At 40.4% G+C, this 2,627-nt stretch overlaps 1 protein-coding gene across 1 annotated transcript; it reads left to right on the top strand.

Moving 5' to 3' along the window:
- The first annotated feature begins 437 nt into the window (after positions 1-437).
- On the top strand, positions 438-2,627 carry LOC134813203 (uncharacterized). The gene has a single exon (XM_063820890.1). The coding sequence runs from the start codon at positions 438-440 to the stop codon at positions 2,625-2,627; it is 2,190 nt and encodes a 729-aa protein (XP_063676960.1).

Genomic DNA, 2,627 nt, shown 5'->3' with positions numbered 1-2,627 from the left:
TGAAACTTTTACAGATCGTATATACACTACAGCATCAATTTGATTTGAAGAAAAGACATTTCAAAGTCGCTTGATTGGGACAGTGCCGGGTGCCCAGTGGTCTAAATCATGCAGCAGGCAGCTCACTGAATCAAGGCAATAAGGTAGTACTTATATTATTGAGAACAACAATTATTGCTCTTAGAGTGTAGAGGAGAAAGAGCGATAAAAAGTGCTAGTGCAGTTAAAATATCAGATTTATATATAAATTTGGAGCCAACAAATTGAATTGGCTACTTTTACTACTTAAACCAGACAATATTAAGGATTTAGATTTAAATATTGAGCCCTTTGGCTAGAAAATACTTTCTTAGACATTTTGGACAGTTTTTAATATTAATAAAGATCTAGATGGGGCAGGAGGTCCAACAAAGATAAGTGCCCATATTTTCAAGCATATGATATGCTCAAGATTCCACAGCACTGAATCAGATAAGCTTGCCCAGACAGTAGCTGATCTGACTAAAAAGCTCTGCACAGAACAAACTCCATCTAGCTACCTAAAAGAGTTTGTTGCAGGAAGACTTATACCCCTTGACAAAGAGCCTGGCTCTATAGTTCCTGCCATAAGACCTATAGGAATTGGAGAAGTCCTTCGAAGAATCGTTGCCAAAGCAGTCACAAGAATACTCAAGTTGGACATCCAAATGGCTGCTGGGAGTCTTCAAACATGTTCAGGGACAGAGTCGGGCATAGAAGCTGCTATTCACGGAATGAAAGCAGTTTTTGAGGACGAAGACTGCGAAGCAGTGTTGTTGATCGATGCCAAAAATGCTTTTAACTCCCTCAATAGAAAGGTAGCACTAAACAACATAAGAGAACTGTGTCCATCTCTTCATTGCTTCCTCCAAAACTGTTATCAAGATTCAACAGATCTATACATAGTGGATGAAAAGGGACAGCTTGAAATCATCAAGGGAGAAGATGGTTCAACCCAAGGCGACCCAGCAGCCATGGCTAAATATGCAATATCAATAAGACCATTAATGGATGACATCACCAGAAACCAAGACCATATGTTACCCTTAGCAAAACAAGCCTGGTTTGCAGATGATGGAACAGCAGGGGGAAAACTTCTTCAGCTTAAGAAGCTCTGGGACACCTTACAACAGTTAGGACCAAAGTATGGTTATTTCCCAAATGCTACAAAGACTGTGTTAATAGTCAAGGACCTAGTAAATCTTCCTGCAGCTAATGCTATCTTCAAAGACTCAGGGGTTCACATAAAGAGGGATGGAGACAGACACCTTGGGGCTGTTATTGGATCAGAAAACTACAGAGACCTTTATGTGAAAAATAAAGTTTCATCCTGGATTGAAGATGTTAAACAACTGGCTGAGATTGCCAAAGAAGAACCTCAAATAGCATATTCTGCTTACACTAAAGGGTTGAGTCATAGATGGTCTTTTGTTCAAAGAACAATTGGAGGGATATCAGAGCTGTTTAGACCCCTCGAAGAAGCAATTAGAACAATACTTCTTCCTTCTATATTCAATCGCCCAGTAACAGACCTAGAGAGAGACATGGTCGCACTACCTCTTAGACACGGTGGCTTAGGAATTCAAAATCCTGTTCATACAGCAGACAGAGAATACGAGGCGTCACAGAAAATCACAAAACCTCTGGCTAATCTTATCTATAACCAAGATCATGATCTAGGCAAACTTGACCTCAAAGCTATTGCAAACACCAAAGCAGCACTGAAAGCTGAAAAAGAAAAAGATTTTGCAGCAGAGAGACTCAGAATAGAAAACGCAATAAGTTCTCCAGCAAAGAAAAGATCGTTTTCACTGGCTACACAAAAAGGCAGTTCATCCTGGCTGTCAGCCCTCCCAATGCAGTCTTATGGTTACTGCTTGAACAAGAAGGACTTTAGAGATGGTATATGTTTGCGATATGGCTGGCCTATACAAGATATTGCTAAACACTGTGCGTGTGGAGAAAGAAACTCCGTCGATCATGCCCTTTCTTGTAAAAAAGGAGGGTATGTTTCCTTTAGACATACAGTGCTTGTAGAAACCGAAGCAGATCTACTACGTGAGGCTAAATGTAGAAACGTTTATACTGAGCCAGCTCTCTTACCAACGTCTCCAGAACTTCATCCCAAAGGAACTACTACTGACAGCGGAGCAAGGCTAGATATTGTTGCAACTGGATTATATGGCAGGAATGCCAGGACTTTCATGGATGTAAGAATAACACACCCAAATGCACCATCAAACCTTAATGTTCCCCTGGACAAGTTGTACAAGAGAAATGAGGAAGAAAAAAAAACTAAGTATAACTCACGAGTCATCAACACTGAAAGAGCGTCTTTCATTCCTCTAGTGTTTTCTACAGCAGGGACTACAGCACCAGAATGTGACAGATTTCACAAACGTCTTGCTAGATTGATATCAAAGAAGAGAAAGGAGAGCTACACAGATGTTATCAACTACATCAGGACCAAGATATGCTTTGCTATGCTCAAAAGCATAGTGGTATCAGTTCATGGTGTGAGGAGTCAAGAAGAAAAGAAAGTAACAAAAACGGTTGCTGACACAGCATTTGGACTTATACCTAGTATGACCTCTTATGAGTGCCGTTAA

This window comes from Bolinopsis microptera, chromosome 3 (assembly GCF_026151205.1).
Source record: "Bolinopsis microptera isolate Bmic1 chromosome 3, MBARI_Bmic_1.0, whole genome shotgun sequence".
Taxonomy (NCBI): Eukaryota; Metazoa; Ctenophora; class Tentaculata; order Lobata; family Bolinopsidae; genus Bolinopsis; species Bolinopsis microptera.
The sequence above is the reverse complement of the archived record's forward strand: the minus strand, read 5'-3'. Positions and strand labels throughout refer to the sequence as shown.

Excerpts from the sequence above, each read along its gene's own strand:
- LOC134813203 (XM_063820890.1), top strand. The coding sequence starts at position 438 with ATGATATGCTCAAGATTCCACAGCACTGAATCAGATAAGCTTGCCCAG.